Here is a 22,733-nt window from a genome sequence, read left to right on the forward strand (position 1 = left end):
TGTGCAAGAAAGAGGTCATATCCTGAAAACAGAACCCAGAGAAACGAGTCCACAAATTCCTTCTAGGGCCACGCCTCCAGTGACCTAAGGACCTCCTACCGCTTAAGGGTTCCACACCATGTCCCAAATTCACCACCTATGGCTCAAGCTCCCAACACATAAACCTTGGAAGAAAAACCACATCCAAACCATCACAACAGCGTTAAAGAAAATGCAGACAAGCCACGGAATCAAAGGAAGAAAACATTTGCAAAATACACACACACACACACATTTATTCTTGTAGGGGCTGGCATTGTGGTACAGCAGGTTAAGTTGCCACCTGTGACACCAGCATCTCCTATGAACTTTGGTTTGAGTCCTGGCTGCTCCACTTCTGATCCAGCTCCCCACTAATGTGCCTGGGAAAGCAATGAAAAATGGCCCAAGTGGTTGCACCCCTGCCACCTATATGGGAGACCTGAATGGGGTTCAGAGTTCCTGGCTTCAGCCTCGCCCAGCCCTGGCCATTGCAGTCACTTGGGGAGTGAACCAGTGGATGGAAGATCTCTCTGGCTCTCTCTTTATCTCTCTCTCTCTCTCTCTGTAACTCTGCCTTCTGGATAAATTATCCTAAAAAACAAAACAAAACAAAAACAAACAAACAAAACAAACTTTACCCAGAATATATAAGGAACTCTCACAACTCAACTGAAACATAACTCAATATACAAAACAAAAATGGGCAAGAGAATTGAATGGCTACTTCACCAAACAAAAAATATGGATAGCAAATGAGCCCAAGAAAAATACTCATGACATTATTACTTCCTGGCAAAATGAAGCTAAAATCACAATGAGACGGATCGCTCTACCAGAAGAAATAAAACTGAGAATAGTGAAGGTAAGTGAGGATGCAAAACACGAGAACTTCCAGACACTGGTAATGCAGATACCAAATAGCCCAGCTACTTTGGACAACCGCTTGGAAGTTTCCCATCAAGCTACACATATACTTACCACATGACACAGCAAGCCCACCCTCGGGTGTTGATCCTGGAGAAACAGAACTCATGCTCACACAAAGCCTGTATGTGAGTATAGAGTATAGAATGTTATTCATATTCTCCAAACAATGGAAACAGCATAATGTAAAGCAACCGGTGAAAGGCTAACAGATATGGGTGTATCCATAAAATGTAACATCTGACAGGAAAAAAAAAATGAACTGCTAAAATATGCAAGAGTATGGATGATTCTCCAGTGTGTTTGTGCTAAATGAAACAAGCAGCACTCAAAAGGCTATACTCTGAACAATCCCATTTGTATAACAATCTTGAAAAAGTTAAACTATAGGAACAGAAAACAGACCAGTAGGAGATAAGGCCGAGGAGATGGTAGAGGTGATTATTACCAAGGGAATGAAGGAACTTTTTAGAGTGATAGAAATGTCCCATGGATTGATATAAATCTGTAGGTGTTTTTTCAAAATTCATAGAATTATACATACAACAGAGGTAATTTTTAATGGAAACTATACGGTATACCACAACAAATTTTGAATTTGTAGTGAGAAGGATTTGTAGAAACAGAAGTCAAAACACATACTTAAGAGATCAACAAGTTTTGCTCTATCATAACCTTTATAGAAATGGAATTATGCCTTAAAAGATTACATTTAATGAAGGGTAATAGCAAGCTCTTTGGCTGTTGAAAGTCATCTTGGCCTTGCTAAGCTCCCTTAGGCAGAAGGGTGAGTGGCACCCTCTGACACGGCTTCCTTTGGAGGGTAAAGGTAAGCGCCACCTCCCCAGAAGCACTTGAGGCTATGGCAGATTCCATAGTCACGACAGGGAGTCCCTGGTGCTTCCTGGCCCACCCTGAGGCAGCTGTGAATGAAAACTATGAGAAGACAGCCTGTGTAGGGAGGACATAAGGCTACAGCCCAAGAACCCTGGAAACCTGGGTAGGAGGCTTGGCGTCACCACTGCAGGGCAGCTGCATCTTCTCAGCGACACCAAGTGACAATGAGAAGCAAGTGCATCAGTGCGCCCAGGAGGTTCTCTCCCTGCACAGCATGGCTGTGGAAGCTGAGCTCTGGGGTTTACTTTGAATACCTGGACAATTCCAGAAACGGAGACAAGTTTAAAAGGGAAGATTCTGACTTCTGCTGTTTAGTCATTACGGGTGTGTGTGTGTGTGTGTGTGTGTGATATTCCTATAAGAATTTGCATTCGTTTTCTATTGCTGCTCCAAATTACAACATTGGTGCTTCAAACAACACACATTTACCTTTTGTCTCAGTAGCTCAGAACTACCATGGGTGTAAGCAAGCTGCGGTCAAGTCATTGGTGGGCCTGTCTTCCTTTCTGGAGGCTCCAAGGGACAATTCATTTCCTTGCTCATGTGAGTTGTGAGCAGATTTCAGTTCCTTGTGTAGAGCTGAGACCACTGTTTCCTTTCTGGCTGTCATCTAAAGGTTCTCCCTGGTCTAGAGGCCACCAACATTTTTTGGCTTGTAGCTCCCTTCTTCCTTCCTCAAAGACAGCAAGGTCAGGTTGAGTGTGGCTCACACAGAATCTGACTGCCTCTTCTGCCCTCCCTTCTACATTGAAGGTTTTGTGATGCCAGGACCCTTCAAGAAAAACCAGGATACTTGTCCCATCTCGAGGTCCTTAACCTTTAGCACATTGGCAAAGGTTCCTTGTTCCTGTCATGTAGCAACTTCACAAGGGAGGATACCTGGACAGCTTAGGGAGCATATTCTTCTGCCTATCGGATATTCTGAGGGTTTTTCACATTTGAAAGTCTCTTATTTTACCCAACGAATGAATTTATCTAAAATGATGTGTGCTGACACAGAATTCTTACTTCAAAGAACAGAAGTACCACTTCTCTATTTTTACATTTTTTAGTATTTAAAGCAGTCTTTATTGAAGAGGATGTGGAGAAAAGGAAGTGCTGGTACACTGTTGGTGGAAATGTAAATTAGCATAGGCATTATGGAAAACAGTATAGATGTCCCTCAAAAAATTATAAGTAGAACTACCATGTGATCCAGCAATCCAGCTTCTGGATATATACCCAAAGGATTTGAAGTCAGTACTGACATGTTCATTACAACATTATTCACAATAGTCAAGATACACAATCAACCTGGGTGTCTACCAACAAATGAATGAAGAAAGAAAACGTGGTATATATACATAATGGAATACCATTCATTCTTTAAAAAGGAAGCCTGTCACTTGCAACAACATGGATGAACCTGGAGGACATTATGTTAAGTGAAATAAACTGGGCACAGGAAGACAAATTGCACACCATCTCCCTTATACGTTGAAGCTGAGCAAAGCTTGGCTCATAGAAATAGTAGAATTAGTAGAAACAGAGTAATAGAGTTATGAGGGACGGGGTTGGGGGCTGGGGAATGAGTAGTTAGGGAGATGCTGGTCCAAGGATAAGAATTTCAATTACAGAAATTCAAGAAACCTATGGTTCAACATGGTGACTACAATTAGTAACAACATATTATATTTTTTATTTAATGCTTATTTATTTTTTAAAATTATTTGAAAAGCAGACTAGCAGAGAAAGAGCTGGAGAGACAGAGACAGAGACACGGAGAGAGATCTTCGATTTGCTGGTTTCCTTTCCAGATGGCCACACAGCCAGGCTGCACCAAGCTGAAGCCAGGAGCCAGGAGCTCCATCCGGGTCTCCAACATGCGTGGCAGGGTCCCAGTATTTGAGCCATCATCTACTGCCTCCAGTAAGAAACTGGATCAGAAGCAGCAAGAGTGGAAGTGGAATTCCATTCGAAGCTCTCCAATATGGGATATGCTATAACACCTGCCCCTGTATTGCATTCTTAAAAATTGCTAAAAGGGTTGATTTTAACAGGTATCACCAGAAAAAAAATGCTAGTTAATGCACACAATTTAGCCCATTCTACAATATATACATGCTTCAAAACAATGTCGTATACCTTAAATATGTATTTATCACTTAACATTCTCCCCAAAATTTATGATTTAAAATATACACATATATTTACAGTCTGTAGCATGCCTTGGCTTTCCTACCAGAGAAAAGCCATCTTTTTTTTTTTTTTGAATAGCATTTACCTAGTTATTCCTAACATTTTTTTCAGCCTAATCCCTTATTCGCTCCCAGGTCAATGAAGCAATTTCAATAAACTTCCTGAAGTACTATGCTTATTTTCTTGAGGAAAAGGTGAGCCCTGGGGCCAGTGCTGTGTAGACTATCCCTCTGCTTGCAGTGCTGGCATCCCATATGGGCACCACCAGTTCATGTCCTGGCTGCTCAACTCCCAATTCAGCTCTCTGCCATGGCCTGGGAAAACAGTAGAAGATGGCCCAAGTGCTTGGCCTCCTGCACCCACATTGGAGACCAGGGGAAGCTCCTGGCTCCTGGCTTCAGATTGGCTCAGCTCTGGCTGTTGCAGCCATTTGGAGAGTGAACCAGTGAGGATGAAGGATATGAGGTATGCAGTAAATGCCAGATGGAAGACCTCTGTTTGCCCCTCTCATCTGTAACTCTGCCTCTCAAATAAATAAATAAATTCTAGGAAAAAAAAAAAAAAAAGGAAGCACTTTTATCAGATTCTCAGAGTGACCTCTTGTGGCTCAGCAGGTTAAATCACTTCGTGGGATGCCTACACCCATATCAGAATGCCTGGTTCAAGTCCTGGCTCTTCCACTTCCAATCCAGCTTCCTGCGAATGCACCTGGGAGGCAGCAGGTGGGCAGCCTAGGTACTTGGGCCTGACATCCACATAAGAGACTTGGATGTGGTTCCTGGTTCCTGGCTTCGCACAGAGTGATTAACCTACACCATCTAGGTTTGTGTAAATATACTTCATGATGTTCACACAACAAAGAAACTGACTGACTACACAATTCTCAGAACATGCCGTCAATGAACTGCTTCCACACATACACTTCAAGCTTCCACAATTACGCACTGGGTTCTGTGTGACTAGGAAGCACAATGAGAAGGGTACGGTCTTTGAGTCTGCTAGGTTTCTGACTCAAGCAAAAATTCACTAAGTGATAATGTCATTTCTCACACTTGATCTTAGCCAGCTGAGAAGCAAAGTCATTTCTCAAACTAAAAAACAGTGAATGATAACAATCTCGCCAGGCATTCGCTGGGATGAGAGCAATTCAGGACGTGTTAAATTTGATGAACTTGCAACGTAACTAAGGTGATAAGATCATCTTGACCAAGGGAATCTAAAAAGGAAAGGATAGTCACATTATCCATATAAAATTAACGGTCTGGATATGACCAAAGCTGTGATAGACTGCATGGACAGATAACAAAAGTAAAATGTGTCTCACAGATGGCACATATATATCAACAAGAAAAAGTCAACCCCATGGAAAAGAAATGTCAACTTTCACAGAAAACTGCAAACTCCAGTGCAAAACTGCTGTATTCATACTAGCCAAAAATATTGTCCATGCATGGATGCATCTCAAGGCATGATGTTAAGTGAAAGTTGCCAAGTGCAGGATCCCATTTACATGGGAGGGGCAGCAGACTGATTACAAAGTGGCAATAGGGGATGTCTTGGTGATGGGAATGTTCTGTATCTTGGCTCCATGACTGCATCTGTCAAAATCATGTACTAAAACACATGCACTTTAACAAATGTAAATTAACTTCAGTGGTAGATTTTTAAAAAATACTTAAGGATACATGCTAGGTTATTATTAATACAGATTGTGTGGGATATGATGGGCAAGGAGATAAAGCCAGGAAAAGGTAAAAAATAGTCATATTTAAAAATTCTATCTGTTAATTGAAAATGAATCTTGATGAAGGATGGGATGGGAGAGGGAGTGGGAGATGGGATGGTGGCGGGTGAGATGGAGATTATGGGTGAAAGCTGCTATAATTCAAAAGTTGTATCTTGGAAATTTATAGTTATTAAATAAAAGTTGAAAAATAAATAAAAAATAAAAATTGTATCTGTAATCCCATTTACACATTTATGAAAGTCAATGTATATACATTAAAAAATCTTTTGCGCTACCCAACACTGCAATCTAATACTTGTAGCCATGGCACACTCTCATTCAGGGGCAGAGAAGAGCATGGGAGCCAGAACAGTGTATGAAAGCCAGACGTAAGGGGTTACGGGAGTGAGAGACAGAGGGAGAGAGACAGTGAGTTGAACAAATCGAGCCAATCAATGCTTAAATTGCACAGTTTACCTTTGGAGCAGTCATGGAGAATGAAGAACATGAAGTGTGCAGTAAATACCAGAACTCACCCGAGAATTTCCAAAACAGTAGGTCCCAGCACATCCATTTCAGATCATGTTGCAGTGGAAATCCACAGCGAACAGCAGCTCCTGGGGCACAGGGAGCATCATTAGCCTCTCTGGAACGAACCAGTCTTGCCATGCACTGACAGTGCTTTCCACGCTGTGCACGTGCAAATGCCCATGTGAGCTGCAAGGTAGAAGGCCTGAGTAGTCAAGGAAACAGAACTCAAACTGGGTATCTGTTGAGTATACACATTGTTCATGCTAAAGTGGAGGTATGTCCACTCAGCTTGTCTTACGAGTTAAGTATCTGCAATAACATATGTATAAGGACACAGCATAAAACGGGCACATAATCAGTGATAGCTATCTTACTGTTCCTTTGCCTAGACAGGACTCGAACACAGCAGATAGCCATAACAAAAAATAGCTGTTGAAGAGACAAATGGTCGAACAAAATCATGAATAGTCAATTCTACTGAACTGTTCCTCTGACTGAACTTAAGCATCATCTCCTTCAAGAAGCTACTTTCATTGCTAGCTGTATTTTCTCATTTAATATAGGTCTTGGAGCCAGACTGCCCGTGTCTGAATCTTAGTTCTACTTTTGTGTCTTTGGACAACTCACACACTCTATTCAGCTTTCTCAAATATAAAATGGTGCTCAACAGTAGGGTTTCTATAAAGATTATAAGGGCTAATACAAGAACATATTTATTAGATTGGCTGGGGCCGGCGCTGTGGCTCAGCAGGTTAACACCCTGGCCTGAAGTGCCGGCATCCCATATGGATGCCGGTTCTAGTCCCGGCTGCTCCTCTTCTGATCCAGCTCTCTGCTATGGATTGGGATAGCATAAGATGGCCCAAGTCCTTGGGCCCCTGCACCTGCATGGGAGACCAGGAAGAAGCTCCTGGCTCCTGGCTTCAGATGGGTGCTGTTTCGGCTGTTGTGGCCAATTGGGGAGTGAACCATCGGATGGAAGACCTCTCTCACTCTCTCTCTCTGCCTCTCTGCTCTCTGTGTAACTCTTTCAAATAAATAAATAAATCTTTAAAAAAAAAAAAAAAAAAAGACTGGCTGACACACAGCAACCACTCAATAAATATCAGCAACTGTTAAAATGCTGCATATGACATTTTGCAAATTATTTGCTTGTGCAGCCATTGAATGGTAAATTCTACAACAGCAAGAGCTTATGTTTGTTTTGTTCACTGCCTAAAACTGTGCCCTGCAAAGTGGTAGCATCTTACTACCTAAAAACAAGAAAGTGACCCAATGCCATACATACCCAAAATTAAGACCAACCTTCCGCTGGTTGCGGCACCACACGGTGAGGATCTCTTCTCCATACGTGCAGTCCTGACATCCAAGGGCCCGCTGTGGTCAGTGCAGACCTTGGGACTCTAGAAAGCAGCTAGCCATGGTGCACTGCCAACAATGGCCTTATCAAGGTCAACAGCAGGCCCTGGAGATGACTAAGCCACACATGATGCTTATGGGCAAGGAGCGGTTTGCAGGAGTAGACAGCCGTGTCTGTGTGAAGAGTGGTGACTGCGTGGCTCAGATTTTAGATACCCATCAGTCCATATCCACAGCCCTAGCGGCTAGCTAGTACCAGAAACATGTGGACGAGGCTTCCAAAAAGGAGGTCAAAGACATCCATGCCCAGTGTGACCAGACCCGTGCTAGTAGCTGACCCATGTCCCTGGAAATCCAAAGTTTGGAGTCCCTAGTGCCTCTGCTCCCTACCAGAAATTCTACCGCTAAGCCTATCACTAGGACCAGGATTCATCTTTAAAATAAACAATAGTTGTGCGATTTTAAGGCTTGTTCTGCCCAACCCCCAAGAAAACCCAAACAAAATTAAGACAAGCGCCTTACACACGGGTTCAGGTGGAAAATCTCTGAATAAACTAATAAATCAAGGAGGCAAAACAAAAACAAAAAACACTTTCAGTATATTTTTATAAAGTTTTTATTTAAAAAATAAAATTATAAACAAAATACAGAAAAATATTGACACCTGTGATAACAAGAAAATGACTCTTAATATTCAGGGCAATTTGTTGTCCCGGGGGAAAAAAATCATGAGTTTTATAAAGAAATTTTATTGTGCAAAGGAGGAATGTAATATTTAAAGTTCATTTACAACAGGCATTTGGCATTGACAGAGAAAGTATTTCTATGTGTACATTCAACACTTGCAGCATATTTACATTCAAGTTACGTTTCCAAATCCTATGCCAAATACAATCTAACCACTGAAAAACTCTAAGGTCTTAGTAAAATTCTGTTCAATTAGGGAGGAGTTTAATACAATTTTATTAGAAAATAATTTTATGGTCCTACTGTATTTTTACTACTTCAAGAAAACTCACTGATATTTTCTTCCCAGTTTAAGCCTAGCCTCTTCTAGACAGATTAAATATCAACTCAAGTGTCACCAGTACGACATTCTATTTCTTCCTCTTTCTTTACGGAGATTATTATAACTTTGAATGAAAAGACACCAACTCCGATAAATTACTGAGAACCTTAGGGATGTAAGCTGTAGAATTTTAGCTTCTTTTTAAAAAATGATTTAAGCACTTTCCTTTTTCAGTTGTTAGCAAATTCCTCATCAAAATAAAACACATAGGAAACTCACATGGTGGTTTTCCGAAAACTTTTTTCTGCTGTTCCCACACATTTCTGAACAGACCATTTCTTCATCAGCAACTTTTGAATTTCTTAGTTTTTCCAAAATATACTAGGATCACTCTTTTTTCCTGATAATCTTTCCATTTTAGCTTTTAAATTATGGTTTTATTAAAATCAGAATAAATTACCCATAACTTACAACATCTTTGCTACAGTTCTCTTGTAACTCTATCTTAACTTAAGGAAAGGTCAGGATTCCATGGGCCTGTCTGAACTAGGCAAAAAGGAAAAGTCAGGATTAGGAAATTCTCATGCCTCCAAGAGATTCCAGACAAATCACATCTATTCAATAAGTATCCCTTCTTTCTTATTTACCTCAAATTAAATTCAATTTAAAAAATTCTATAAAGCTAACGAACGACAAAGCAATGGAGACAGATGAATTTCATTCAGCTGAGCTCTCTTTCTAATTCTCTTCAGGTTGTAACTTCTCCTCCAGTACATAATGGCTGGCAGTTGGCAGTGGGTTGCTGAGATGGTACCACTTCTAAGTCAGATTCACGAACAAAAACCACTGCATCACCACTTACATTTATGAGACACTGTGCCTGCAGAACAACCAACAAGACAACAAGACGGGTTCAGTTATACTCCACGCTGTGTTCCTAGCTCTGCTACACAAGGGATAGTGCTGTACAGCTGAGAAAACATAGGCTTACAAATCATTAGGAAAAGAAAGACAACCCAATAAAAAAACAAACAGGATGCACTTATGGGAAAGGAAACTCAAAAAGCCCCAAAAGGTCATACAAAAAAATATTAAAGGGCACTAGTAATCAGAGATATGTACATTAAAATGACATTAAGAGACAGACCACATTTTATATATATATTGGCAAAAAAAAGCAAAGAAGTTGTAAAGCACTGACAAAGACACAGGACAAGAGCAACAGCTTAACTGCTGCGGAAAGTACAACCACACTGGAAAGCAATTTGGCAATATCACATGAAGCAAAGGAAGTACACATTCTGTGATCCATATACACAGGAATTTATCTATGGAGGGACTTCAAAAGATTCACAGGAAAACAGAATTAAAAGATAAAAAGATTTTTATTTCTCAACATCAGTGCCATCAAGGTCACGAGAGTTTTGTAAACATGACACCAGTTATTTTGTCCATCCCCAAAGAGCTTAGCATTCCGGGAATTTAACCCTATCAATGCAGTCTTTTTTATATTCTAAGCTGGAGAAAATTAAGCATCACTTATTTTTTAATGTTAGGAAACAAAATGTCAGAAGGAGCCAAATCAGATCTATAAGGTTTGGTACCCATAAGCAGAAAGCTTGTTCTATTTTAATTTTTCAATCAAAACTGTGTAAGCTGAACTGAGAGTCCTATGATCATGTAAATTCCAAAGTATGGATTAATTAGAATTCCTTAATTAGTTAACCACTGATGAACAGTTAGATTGCTTCCAATGAGTGTTATGCTAATACAAACAGTACCATAAGAACAATAAAAAACAGGCACTTAGCATAAATTTGTGTATCAACAGGGAAAACTCCTTATAATAGAATTGTTAGGTCAAATCATATATCTTAGAAAATTTTGCCAAAGTTCCCTTACATTGAAATTCTCTTGCAAATTATTTATATAATTAATATATAAATGGTTTCATATTGTTTGTATCCTCTTACAAATTGCTTTCATTAATTCATGACATGTTTGAGATTCGTCCATGCTGACAGAACTTTAGACCACTCATTTTCACTTCCGTATAGTATTTCAGACATGAATATTCCACAATCTAGTTCCACTTCTCTCTTCATGGGCATTTAGGTTGTTTCAACATTTTTCTATTATAAACAAGTTGCAGTGAAAAGTCATGGGTTAATACTTCTTTAATATGTGTCTCAGATTTCTCTAAGGGACACATACACACACACAAATGAAGGGTATTCAAAAGGTCCATGGAAAATGTGTATTATAAAAAACTACTCACAGATTTCAAAAATTTTTTGCACCAAAATAAGCTTATATTTTGATTCTACTCCTCCATGAGCTTTTTGAAGTCCCCTCCTACAGCTCACCACCTGAAATGATGCATGCACATAAGCAGTGATACGGAGCCGACGATTATTATGTGGCCATGGAGGTAGAGGGCCAATAGAATTCTGAACCGAAGAAATGGGGGTCCTGGTCTAGCTTTCCTATTTACAGCCTTGTAATGTACATGAAAACTCTGTAAGCCTGTTTTCTCACTTACAAAGACAGCGTTAATATCAACACCTTATAAAGTGCTAGAAAAGAGAAAAATCATAGGTCATTTGGAAAACTAACCAATTTAATGCACTTGCACTATAATGTATGTAGACTGGGAGAGGAAGGAGCGAGGGTTGAGCCTGAAGAAGAAGGAAAAGGCCAAGTTGTGAAGAATTAATATGACATATTAAGAAGCTTAAATTTTATCCTGTAAGAATCCATTAAGTACCAACTTTTAGAGCACTTACTGTCAATCAGGCATAAGCACATCACATTTACTAACTCATGCCCGATTGTATTGCCCAGGCTATAGATGAGCAAACTGAGGCAGAGAGGTAGGTTGATTTCAAGGCACTTGTCAAAACGCTAATTAACTTTATAAACAGAAACTATATAAACCTAATACCATGAAAACCCTAAAATACAAATCTTTTTTTAAAAAAGATTTTATTTATTTATTTGAGAGGTGGAGTTACAGACAGTGAGAGGGAAAGACAGAGAGAAAAGTCTTCCATCTGCTGGTTCACTCCCAAAATGGCCACAATGGCCAGATCTAAGCCTATCCGAAGCAGGAACCAGGAGCTTCTTCTGGGTCTCCCAAGAAAGGGCCATCTTCTGCTGCTTTCCCAGGCCACAGCAGAGAGCTGGATCAAAACTGGAGCAGCCAGGACTGTGGAACCAATATGGGACATCAGCACCATAGGCGGAGGATTAACCTACTGCACCACAGCGCTGGCCCCCTAAAATACAAATCTTAATCTCAAATACAAAATAATTAAGCAAAAAGGAACTGTTTAATAAGACTACAAAAATTCTATTATGCAAAATAAAATTAGTACAAATAAGAACAAGATGATTCCAAGATGATTTCTTTGTGATCAGATTATATCAAATTGTTTACAGCAAACAATGGTGATGGGGATGTGCTTTCGCTGGATTCCATCTACATCCACTTTCAAACACCTGTATCCAGGCACTACTTAGCCTCTCAATTTTCCTGCTTCCTCTTTGACTATTTCTTTCTGGCTCTTTCTTCTCCTCCAAGTACCCTTTATGCTAACTCTACACAATTTTCTTGGCTGCATACATATCAATAAGCTGGTCCTAAATCTACAACTTAAGCCTAGAAATCTCTCGGAACTCTACATATGCCCCAGTTGCCTACTTGCAATCCTCCCAGATGTTTCCCTAACTTGCCCTTGCCATCGCCAGTTTATCAGAGGGCTGTCTTCTAGTTTTGTGAACTCATTATTTTTCTTCAATATCTAATAAAGAAGTACAACAGGCCCCGAATAACAACAATGTCCAAACTATCAAGGAAGACTGAAAGGACTTTATAAATGAAGTACCATTATGATAAAAAGATTAAACCTATTAATTATAGGGACCAGCTGGTTCAGGTCCTGGCTGTACTGCTGCTGACCCAGGTTCCTGCCAAATTACATGGGAAGGCAGTGGATGATTTCCCAAGTACTTGGGTCCCAGCCACCCATGTGGGAGACCCAGATAGAGTTCCTGCAGACATTTGGGGAGTGAATTAGTGGAAAGAAGGTAACTCTCTCTCTGTCCCTCCCTCTGCCACTGTCTTTCAAACAAATAAATAAATAAATAATCTTTTAAAAAATGATAATAAAGCTAAAACCATTTTTAATTTCTATAATAATGAACTTTTTATGACAGCACCTGTCACTGTAAGATAATCTTATCAATGAAAAATCAAGGTACTAAGAATTCAAAAGATTTGTCTTTGTTTAGATTTATCTAGACTCCCTTTATATAAATAAAAAATTAAAAATTTAAGGGCTAGTGCTGTGGGTTAGTAGGTTAAGCATCCGCCTGCAGCACCAGCATCTCAGATGGGTGCCACTTCCAATCCAGCTCCCTGCTGATGGCCTGGGAAAGTAGTGTAAGATGGCCCAAATGCTTGGATCCCTGCACCCATGTTGAAGACTCTGAGGAAGCTCCTGGTTCCTGGCTTCAGATCGGCCCAGCTGCAGCCATTTCAACCATCTGGGGAGTGAACCAGCAGATCAAAAACCTCTCTCTGTCTGTAACTCTGCCTCTCAAGTAAATAAATAAAATCTTTAAAAAAGTTAATAATTTAAAATATTAAAAGTTATACAATTATCTAGAAATAAAACGGGAACAAATATATACACACATATGAGGGTAGTTAAAAAATTCATGGAGAAAAGGAATTAAAAAATAACATTTAGGCCAGCGCCGCAGCTCAATAGGTTAATCATACACCTGCGGTGCCAGCACACCGGGTTCTAGTCCCAGCTGGGGCGCTGGATTCTGTCCCAGTTGCCCCTCTTTCAGGCCAGCCCTCTGCTATGGCCCGGGAGTGCACTGGAAGATGGCCCAAGTGCTTGGGCCCTGCACCCGCATGGGAGACCAGGAGAAGCACCTGGCTCCTGCCTTCAGATCAGCGCGATGCTGATGGTGAACCAACGGAAAAGGAAGACCTTTCTCTCTGTCTTTCTCACTGTCCACTCTGCCTGTCAAAAAATTTAAAAATAATAATAATAACATTTATTCTGGTGCAAAAAATTCTTTGAAATCCATACATAATTTTCTATAATGTACATTTTCATGAACTTTCTGAAGATCCCCTCATACATACATATACATCCAAGTATTCCTTGTTATTCCAGCACAAATAGCAGTAATGAAGCTATACCATGGCTTCCTGAGCTTTCTGTCTGTCAAGAATACTGATCCCCTCTCCTCTTAGGGCAGCCCCCTGGCCCAGAAACCCAGGGCCACTTACTACCAGTCACAAACACCTTCATCTATTTCCCACAGAGGGCTACAGCATTAGTATGATTTTGCTGTGCAGCAAGAAGAGCAGGCTGGAAAGCACAGCTGTTCTGCTAGCAGATCTATAGTTCTTTAAAATCTTTAAAAAATATATATATAAACGCTATGATCTTAAAATGGACAAATGTATTCCACAATTTAAGCTAACAGGGTGCCTTTTATCCCCCATGAACAGAATTAAACTGCTTAGTATTAACGGGCTGCAGCACAGCTGCTAGAATCAGACTGTGTTGTTAACTTTTCAGCTCTTCACGTTTAGCTTTTATGTATACCAAACACCCACTGAGAAAATGGTGCAAACAGTGGCTCGGGAGCAGAAGTCCCAAAAGTGATTAAGGACAGTAACTAGGGGCAGGTATTTGGACCAGCAATCAAGACACCACGTAAGAGGCCCATATCCCACACTGGAGCACCTGGATTTGATTCGCAGCTCCAGCTCCTGATTCCAGCTACCTGCTTGCAGACCCCCCTGCCATTCACAAGGAAGAGCCTGGGTTGAGTTCTCAGATCCCAGTTTCAGTCATGGTCCTTGTGGGCATTTGGAGAGTGTACCAGCAGGTGGAAGCATTCTCTCCTCCCACCCCCAGCTTTGTTTCAAATAAATAAATAATTTTAAAAATAAAGAATACTAAAACAAGTCACCAGAGATGTGAAAACAACATCTGAGCTATATACGACCATGGGTATTCATAAATTCATTAAAATACATTTTAAGCATCTGGAATCAAAGATCTCTGAAAGGTAATTCCCTTTCGCAGAGGCAGGGGTGGTAGGCGGTCGTGGGTGCAATTCTCAGGTTCCTGTGATCAGACGTTCCACTGTATCTCACCTGGTTTTTATTTGGATTCTCCATGAAAACACACTGCTTCATTATGTAGGACACAACAGCATTGCCTCCTAAGGCTGCGACGTGAGCTCTCACCATTGCAAACACCTCCGCAATAAAGGCATGGAGAAATCCACTGACTCCTCCTTCCTAGGTAACAACGCAAAAGGAACTCATATTATATGTGGGTATACGGGAATGTACACAAACTATCAAAGCATATACATATATGTTAATATATTAAAACAGCACAAGGTGTTTTAGTATAATGAATAAAATAATTTAACTTCCCTGCATAGTGGAGATTTAACTCATGAATGAACAAACAAACCTTACTCAACAGCACAGGGATTTACTAACTTAACAAAAGATGAAACCAAAGTTGAGATAATTTGTCACGTGCCCAACACTAGAGACAATCACACAGCTAGTGGGTAAATGGCAGAGCAAGCATTCAAACTATGCCTCTATGTTCAACATCTCCTTCTGTCAAACTCAGTTTAAGAAGCTGAAAAAAAAGCAACTGTGACTGGAACATGGCTAAGACTGGGAGACAGGCGGAGCAGCTGTTCACGTCTTCATCAGTGTGCTGGAATGACGATGAGCATGATTTAACAGAAGGAGATGCAATTCTAATGGCAGAGTAGCTATACAAGGTTAATTTTTAAAAGATTAACTGTGAAGACAACAACTCATCAGGTAAGGAACACTTCTGGGACATCATGTCACACAGTTAATATTTAAAAATCTATGTTGAAGGGCTAGCGCTGGCATACAGTGGGTTAAGCCATGGTCTGTGAGGCAGGCATCCCATAGGGGCACTGGGTCAGGCCCCAGCTGCTCCACTTCTGGTCCAGCTCCCTGCTCATGGCCTGGGAATGTAGCAAAAGATGGCCCACATACTTGGGCCCCTGCACCTACATGGGAGACCCAGATGAAGTTCCTTACTCCAAGCTTCGGCCTGACCCAGCCTTGACCACTGAGGCCATTTGAGGAGTTAGCAGGTGGAGGATCTCTTGGACTGCCCATCTCTCTCTGTAGCTATGCCTTTCAAATAAATAAAAATTTTTTTGAAAAGTCTATGTTGAAGGGCAATCTTTGAAAGAATATGTTATGGTATGGGAGATTAAGAAGCAGAAAACAAATACAACTTCTGAATTCAAATAGCACAATGCCCATGTACTGTTAAGAACAACTAGAAAGGGCTAAGTCACAATCTATATCAGCTTCTAGCACCAAACCTTCATCAAATTTAAATGGACTTAGAAGTGTTATCTATTTTAATTCTTCACTAAAGGATTTTTTAAGAATATGTTAAGATATTCTTCAACTCAACATAATTACAATATGATTAGCAAATCTATTTCTCTTAAAAGAAACATTCATTTAATGTGTTAGATAACCTCAGAAGCCTCTGCTCATTTACATCCAAGTGCCCCATGTTTCTTGTGTGCCAGGCAATGTGCTGGGTGTAGGGTAAGAGCGGGATATAGACAGAGCACGCAGGCTGTTCCCAGAGAGGCAGGAACACTTCTGGTGAGATGACAGGGAAAAGTGCAACCAAGGAACTTTGACACACTTTTTAAAAATACACATGGCTGCTAACATGAAACATGGGTTTTGTGCCTCCATAATTTATTTATTTATTTTTTTTTTTTGTTTTGTTTTGTTTTGACAGGCAGAGTGGACAGTGAGAGAGAGAGAGACAGGGAGAAAGGTCTTCCTTTTCAGTTGGTTCACCCTCCAATGACCGCGGCGGCTAGCGTGCTGCGGCCTGCGTATCATGTTGATCCGAAGCCAGGAGCCAGGTGCCTCTTCTGGTCTCCCATGCGGGTGCAGAGCGCAAGTACCTGGGCCATCCTCCACCACACTCCCAGGCCACAACAGAGAGCTGGCCTGGGACAGAATCCGGCGCCCCGACCGGGACTAGAACCCGGTGTGATGGCGCCACAGGCGAAGGGTTAGCCTATTGAGCCACCGCGCCAGCCAACCTCCATAATTTAGAAATTTCCGTATTCACAATATTAATTTGCTCAGCAGCCCTAAACTAAAGCCAGTATAATTTCCATTTTTCTGGAGTCTAAATTCATGTTACAAAAGAATACAGGTAGACTAGTTCTAGACTTTAACCACATCAAGTAAAATTTCAAGCTACTCTTCTTTAAAAAACAAATGAAAATTTAATGATATTCATTGTGAAGTAATAATTTGAAGAAATGGATTCTCACATACTGCTGGAAAGTCTGAAAATGAGCAGTCTCATTCTTAGAGCAAAGAAACAATAGGTTTAAATGATATAAAATATCTATACAGATGTATATCTGAAATAGAGTTCTCTAATATTTCTAAATGTGATCCCTTAAAAACTGCTACTGAAATATATCTCAGGCAAATAACTACTGTGAAAATTAAGCTGCTCCTTTACAGCTATTTTAAACTTCTAATCAAATAGATTTATGTATTTATTTACTATGTAATAAAAATCTAAAATTTCCAATAATTAATGAGTTTAAACTTAACATGACTTGTGATAATACCAGCTGTGAAATGAAGCTTGGTAATTCTAGTCTAGAATCAATTGGGGCAGGTTATTGAAATAGAAGTAAATTAAGTAAAATGTAAACATATATGCTATTTTGGAAAGAAAAAAAGCACAATTTTAAACTAAACTTTTAATCAGAAAAAAATGGAAAAAAAATAATTTCTATAAAATTACCTCACGAAGAGAAGTGGTTTCCCGAATAAAAAACATGTTAATTATCCCAAGATACTTAGTTATTTTTGCTCCAGGAATGAAAGAAAGCGGTGTCATCTTAACAACCCCAACTGTGGAGTTAGCACAAGGTGGAGCAGAACGATTCCGGAAATTTCCTTCTCCCATTGGACTTGCTTTTTCAACCGTCACAGCTAAAATTGGAGAAAAAAAACGTTAAGATACTGGTAACGTGATTATTCCCTAAGGTTTCCAAGTAAGTGGTGACAACATTCAGCTGTCTGTGAAGCTAAGCCATGTCATGAAAGAAAAGAAATTATCATGCACTACATGCAATTAAAAAAGGAAAAGAAAGAAAAATACAAGAGGAAATGCTGGAATGGAATTCTTTTGGAAGAAAAATGGCATTCCTGCAAAAGAAAATGTTGATGCAGTAAAGCTATACACACAATGAAAGGTTATAAAGTGTAGAAAAAGCAGAAGAGCATTAAAATTATCTGCTGTAGAAACAAATTATTACAAGGAGAGTGTGAAAGTTGTTATTTCCCAGTACAGCTGGTTTTTTTTTTTTCCATCTTTTTCAGGTGACTTCATCATTGTCAACTTGTAGATAAACCTTGTTAACTAGGTGTAATGTATCTCTTTTTCAAACCTTTTTGACTAAACCCAATCAGAACTTAAAGAACTTAATAAATGACTGGCTGTCCAAAAGTTGATTATAAAGTTACAGGTAATAATAGCTAGCACTATTAATGCCTATAAGCCAGACATATGTATAACTAATCCTTAGAATATCCCCATTTCACATATGAGGAGACTGAGGCTCAGAGATATTAAACAGTTTGCCCAAGGTCACACAGCTATTAAAATGGCTTCTAAGATTCAAACCAGATCTGGCTGGTTCCATGCTCTGTGTTCTTTCCTGAAAGTGCGCAGTTCCCTCCTTTAAACGTATATAAACTCTTGCACTCAAATAGAGCTAACTCAAAATCTACCAAAACACCCAGGGTCCAGATAAAGAACACACAGGTCATGATCCTGATTCTAACAGTAAGAGTTACCTACTTTTTCTCCAGAAATACTCTTTTAGCCAACTCTGGGGATCACACTCAGTAAACTGAGAGATGCCATAAAGTAAGTAGAACCTTGGGTCCTGGAAAAGTAGCTCTTCAATAAGACATATATTTATATACTTCGGAAAAAGCAAAATTTTAAAAACACATTTCTATTGTTAAAAATAGCAAACCTAAAGACCCTTCAATAGTGTTTCCTAAGTGATCTTAGGAGTCGGCAGCTTTCACACTCCAAGACATGATTGATTGGCAATGTTATTACTGGGCAGTAAAGTCTAGCCTTCACCACTGGGAAATCAGGGACACGCTTCTCAGATCATCATAACGTGGTAGAAACATCCGCCTACTTGTCTTAATTGATCCGCGCCTTATGGTCTGAGCTTTCAGTTTAATGAGCTCTATCCAGCTGCTGCATCTGTCTGCAAAGGAACTGTAATCAACTGACGTTGCTGAAAACACAGACAGAAAACAAAAGAAAAAACAAAGAAAAAATATGGATGCCGTCTCTTATTCGTCATAACAGTCCTTCTGATGATGGCAACTTAACTGTAACTTAGAAAAAGAATGGTCCTTTCCAAGTCAGACAAGAGATAGGCAAGAGTCAAGCTTTAGACACCGATTTGTCCAAAACCAAGTTCTCAGTTAACTGGCTGAGCCTTTTTGGTAATGTCACGTTTGTGTGGTCTCTTGGGGACAGAGTCAGTGGGGTTTAACATAAATATCACGAAAAGACCACATATTGTATTTTAACTTTATTTCCCATTCTTTTAATTAACAATACTAGAGCTGTTTCTAGTTTAGCACTTGAATTTATAATCCAACCTTACAGAATAATTCCCTCCCCTACTTGACCCTACTATCAAAACTAAAAACAGGAATCAAATGTTGAAGAATACATGAAAAAAAAATCACTACTTGACTTATCTTTCATTAAAATATCTTCTTTCCACCATCATTAACAGGAAGCCAAAGGGTCATTTTTGTCAGCATTCTATCTCTATGCCTGATTTTTGGCAATAAAATATTTGGTAAAGTGGGATGGAAGGGGCAGGTGTGAACCCGGTTAGTTCCCCTATTAAACAGAGTAACTTATAACTCATACTACTAGAAAGCAAAAAAAAAAAAAAAAGTATTACAAAACTAAAATTTTTAGAAACTGGGCAACTAAATTAAAATGTTAAAAAAATTTTAAAAACACATCTTAACTATAATAAAGTCACATTGTGCTATCTAGTCCATTTCCAGTGGATTTCTTCCATATGTAATTTTATGCACCACTGAACTAGAATTTCACACCTTTGGTGACTATTTGCTTAATTCAACAAACTCACCTCTCTGTGCAGCTGGTATACCTGAGTTAGAACTTGCACTCTCCAGGTGTTCTAATAAAGCAATATGAACAACATTAGCTTGAATGCTAAGTACAAGCCAGCATCTCTTCTTTGTTGTCTGTTAATACCTTCTACAAACCAGAAGAATAGGAGGAAATCTTTATGGCTTCCTTATAAAAGCAAACCAAATAGAAGTATTTAGGTTTAAAACATGCTTTCTATTGACACATGAAAACTAGCTCACTTAATACCATGCTAAGGACTAATTATTGTAACACAGAAAGCCTTTCAGAAGTCTTATTGTTACAGAAAATACAAACACATTAACAAGTGTTAGTACAGTGAAAGCTGGATGTGCGAAGACTGCACTTTTAAAAAAGGGTGAAATGTGTTGGAAAGATTATCTAAGATGAAACATGGAAGGAGGGCGGTTGGTAAGATTAGAAATGAGACAGGGCGATGACCTATGCTCCATAGACCAAAGGATGCTTCTCAGACCTAACCGTTCTTACCACAACCACCTCCTGCAAGGACTTCACTATCAACAGCTCCCTCTGCTGGTCACTACAGAGACTGATCCCCAAAGAAACAGCTTACCTCAGGAAATTTCCCCTGATATTTTATGTATATTACAGATGTTTAAGGTATTATACAAATTTAAACAGCACTAAAGTCCAATCTATTATCAATGCTTATGCTCTACCCACACGAGCATATGTGAATTTTTTTTTAAGATTTATTTATTTGAAAGAGATAGAAAGCGACAGACAGAAAAACAGAACTCTTTCACCCACTGGTTCACTTCTCAGATGACCACAACAGCTAGTACTGGCTCAGCCAAAGCCAGGATCCACAAGCTTCATCTGGGTCTCTCACATGGAAGGCAGTGAACCAAAAACTTGAGCCATCTTTCGCTGTTTTTCCTAAGTTATTAACAGGGAGCTGGATCCAAAGTGGAGCAGCTGGGAAATCAATCACATGAACAGGTGCCTGTATGGGATGCTGGCATCACAGGCCAAGGTTTAACTCGCTACACCACAAAGCCAGCCCCAGCATATATGAATTTTTGTTTCAAACAATTTTGCAACTTGAAGTATAGCATTGCCATGAAAAACACTTTGAATAATTTGGGTTTTATTTTTTCCCTTATAAACTAAATAAGCATATTTTTTCAGCTTTAATATTTAATGAGTTGACACTCTGATAACAGTCAAATAAGATGACTTTCATTACCTGTGTCTGCCAAGCCATGTGGAGAGGGAAACTGACCTAGTTTAAAAGCAATTAAGGGGGAAAAAAGCATATTGATAACAAGAAAAAATGTGGCAAGGATTCTTCCTCCCTCAGTTACACATTTGCCAATGCTTCTACAGTGTGAAATTTCTCTAAGTGATCTGTCATAACCCATGACCCATGTGTCACTTACTTTGAATGTTTATCCCCTCCAAAATTTAACTTCGATTATAATAGGTCCAAACTTTTAAAAAAGATTTACTGATTTTAATTGAAAGGCAGAGAAACACACATACACAAGGAGAGAAGGGAAAGGAAGAGATATCTTCCACACAGGTTCACTCCCCTCAATGCCCACAACAGGTCAAGGCTAGGCCAAAGCCAGGAGCCAGAAACTTCATCTGCGGCCAGTTGGGGAGTGAATCAGCAGATGGAAGACTTTTCTCTCTCTCTCTCTGCCTCTGTGTAACTCTGACTTTCAAATAAATAAATAAATCTTTTTTAAAAAAGTCCTATCATCTTTTAAAAACTATTAAAGGGGTCAGCGGTATGACACTGAGGGTAAAGCTGCTACCTGTAGAGCTGGCATCCCATATGGAAGCCAGTTTGCATTCTAGCTGCTCCACTTCTGATCCAGTTCCCTACTAATACACCTGAGAAAGCAGCAGCAGACGGTCCAAGTGCTTGGGCCCCTGCACCCACGTGGGAGAACCAAAGAAGCCCCTGGCTCTTGGCTCAGCCAGGCCCAGCCCTGGTTGGTGTGGCCAACTGGGGAGTGAACTCTGTTTCTCTATCTCTGTGTGTAATTCTGCCTTTCAAATAAATAAATCTTAAAAAAATTAGTTTATTAAATTTTACTTTGCTAAAATGTTTCGTCTACAAGTTAAAGTGCCCACACTGGCTGCCGGGGCTCAATAGGCTAATCCTCAGCCTGCAGCACCGGCACCCTGGGTTCTAGTCCCAGTTGGGGCGCCGGATTCTGTCCTGGTTGCTCCTCTTCCAGTCCAGCTCTCTGCTGTGGCCCGGGAGTACAGTGGAGGATGGCCCAAGTGCTTGGGCCCTGCACCCGCATGGGAGACCAGGAGATGCACCTGGCTCCTGGCTTTGGATCAATGTGGTGCGCCGGCCACAGAGGCCATTGGGGGGTGAACCAATGGCAAAGGAAGACCTTTCTCCCTGTCTCTCTCTCTCACTGTCCACTCTGCCTGTCAAAATAAATAAATAAATAAAGTGCCCACATTTCACACTGGGTGCCTGGATTCAAGCTCTGTCTTCACTCTCAACGCCAGCTTCCTGCTAATACACATCCTAGGAAACAGCAGTAATGGCTCAAGCAGTTGGGTCCCTGCCATACACATGGGAGACCTACACTGAGTTCTTGGCTCCCAACTTCATGCTGGTTCAGTCCTAGTTACTGTGGACATTTTGGGAGCAAGCCAGCAGATGCAAGTTCTCTCCTTCCTGTCTTTCTCTAAGTCTCTCAAATTAAAAAAAAAAAAAAAAAAAAAAAAAAAAAACTAAAACTGGAAAAGTTCCTACAAATGCAGAAAA

General features: G+C 40.0%; 1 protein-coding gene across 8 annotated transcripts in view; it reads right to left on the minus strand.

Moving 5' to 3' along the window:
* Window positions 1-8,365: 8,365 nt before the first annotated feature.
* Window positions 8,366-22,733, minus strand: part of C2CD5 (C2 calcium dependent domain containing 5) — a 91,879-nt gene continuing 77,511 nt past the window's right edge. For 2 of the 8 annotated variants that reach the window (XM_062194933.1, XM_062194928.1), the window contains 5 exons: window positions 19,950-20,000; window positions 18,966-19,067; window positions 17,549-17,739; window positions 14,836-14,982; window positions 8,366-9,525 (listed from right to left, as the gene is read on the minus strand). In XM_062194933.1, coding sequence (XP_062050917.1) covers window positions 9,394-9,525; window positions 14,836-14,982; window positions 17,549-17,739; window positions 18,966-19,067; window positions 19,950-20,000 — 623 coding nt within the window. In that variant the 3' untranslated portion in view covers window positions 8,366-9,393. Of the gene's footprint in view, window positions 9,526-10,543; window positions 10,778-14,835; window positions 14,983-17,548; window positions 17,740-18,965; window positions 19,068-19,949; window positions 20,001-22,733 lie in introns of those variants that run through there. The other 6 variants (XM_062194929.1, XM_062194934.1, XM_062194932.1 and 3 more) reach the window with 4 other exon arrangements.

The sequence above is a fragment of the Lepus europaeus genome, chromosome 6 (genome assembly GCF_033115175.1).
Source record: "Lepus europaeus isolate LE1 chromosome 6, mLepTim1.pri, whole genome shotgun sequence".
In the NCBI taxonomy this organism is placed as follows: domain Eukaryota; kingdom Metazoa; phylum Chordata; class Mammalia; order Lagomorpha; family Leporidae; genus Lepus; species Lepus europaeus.